The following is a 1480-nucleotide window of genomic DNA, read 5'->3' on the forward strand; positions in this document are numbered from 1 at the left end:
TCCTACTCACACCCCAACAGTGGCTCTTCTACCAGTGACAAACACCCCTTGGGCCGACAGCTAGGTGACACAGCCACTGTTGGGGATTTAAGCTGCAACCTCACTAACACAAAGCATTAAAACTCCAACAGCTTCGCTCACTGATGCGCGTTTCCCAGGAGAATGCTGTCCCCCACCCTGCCAGGTTCCTCTCCTAGCCCACCTGCTGGGAACTTCATCTCCTTAAAGCTCTTGATGGGGGGCGGGATGCCTTCCCCCTCCACCAGGATGTGGTACTTCTTGCGCACACGATCATGCCGTGCCTCCGACATGCCCAGGATGTAACGAGGTGCTCTCCAGCTGCAAAGGCAACAGAGAAAGGTCATAGTGCAGAATGAGGCTGGGGCTCCAGCAGCAGCAGCCCCCACAGAAGCCCAGGGGAACTCCCTATCGGCCTCCAATATCCCACCAGGGAAAACAGGTAACCCCAAGGGGCTTCATGGCGTGAGCATGGGAGCAGCTCCACACCAGTTCCGTGCATTTAACGTTTCCCCAAAGTCTCAGTAAGAAGTCCCAAGCTCACAGCTGAGACCTGTCTATGGATGGTGGGTGGAACATGCCAAAAACTTTTGGACACGCCTCTATCATCTCTCTGACACTGCATGGAGCAGCGGTGGCTCTGTAGTCTCCCCCAGTCTCTTCCTCTAGCTTAGTCACCTCCCAGATCTGAAGATCCACCTCAAGTCTTTAAGTGTAACATAATCATACTCTAGCAAATCTTAACTGTGTACAAAACAGCATCCAAGGTGACTCAACAGCCTTCAATCCTACACACAGCAGTAAGAACCCAAGCAGTGGAGCAAGAGAAAAGCCAGTGGCCACAGAGCAGTGCTCCTCCCACGAGGCTGCACAGCTTCTAGTTTTCTTCAGCTGTGAGGAAGCGATGTTTTCAGGAAGACAACCTCTGTACTGCAAAACGCACCTGGTTTTAATCGGATCATCATAGGTGATGCCCTTTGCCATCTCCTTCACCGACATCAAAGCTGCAAGAACAAAGCTGACAAGGTCAGTGCAAACTCTCCACATCCAAATGCACGTTAACTTCAGCAGAGAACTACTTGGGTAAACAATTCAGGAGGCCATGCCCAGAGACAAGAGAAGGAAAAGCAGCACCCCTGACAGCCCCTCTGGGGACAGGAACACCAACTGCTGCAGCCTGCTGTGCCTAGGGGCCTGCCACAGCACCCTCTCAGCTACAGCACCCTCTCAGCTAAGCCAGGCTGACTGAAGGATCCTGTTGTGATCTCCTGTCCCATCCCAAGTATGAACACTCCTGAGTGTTGCAAGGCTGGTAATACCCCTACTGCTGCCCTGACAGTGCTGGAAACAGGTCTGAGAAACATGGAGCTCGCACCACTCACCTCGGCCCTCTGCCACACTCTCCAGGATCTTCTCTTCCTCTTTCAGCTGCTTCTCCTTGGCTGACTCCTTCCGAGCTGGG

General features: G+C 53.2%; 2 protein-coding genes across 2 annotated transcripts in view; both read right to left on the minus strand.

The window, feature by feature from the left end:
- DDX41 (DEAD (Asp-Glu-Ala-Asp) box polypeptide 41) overlaps positions 1-1470 on the minus strand; it is a 4897-nt gene extending 3427 nt beyond the window's left edge. The window contains exons 1-3 of the mRNA XM_010282937.1: positions 1401-1470; positions 962-1022; positions 203-339 (exon numbers count right to left, since the gene is read on the minus strand). Coding sequence (XP_010281239.1) covers positions 203-339; positions 962-1017 — 193 coding nt within the window. The 5' untranslated portion in view covers positions 1018-1022; positions 1401-1470. The remainder of the gene's footprint in view (positions 1-202; positions 340-961; positions 1023-1400) is intronic.
- The window catches only part of LOC104617584 (probable ATP-dependent RNA helicase DDX41), a gene marked incomplete at its 5' end in the record, with an annotated part of 799 nt that continues 523 nt past the window's right edge, over positions 1205-1480 (minus strand). The window contains 2 exons of the mRNA XM_010282940.1: positions 1205-1212; positions 1401-1475. Of these exons, the coding sequence (XP_010281242.1) occupies positions 1205-1212; positions 1401-1475 (83 nt within the window). The remainder of the gene's footprint in view (positions 1213-1400; positions 1476-1480) is intronic.

The sequence above is a fragment of the Phaethon lepturus genome, unplaced genomic scaffold (genome assembly GCF_000687285.1).
Source record: "Phaethon lepturus isolate BGI_N335 unplaced genomic scaffold, ASM68728v1 scaffold28502, whole genome shotgun sequence".
NCBI lineage: Eukaryota > Metazoa > Chordata > Aves > Phaethontiformes > Phaethontidae > Phaethon > Phaethon lepturus.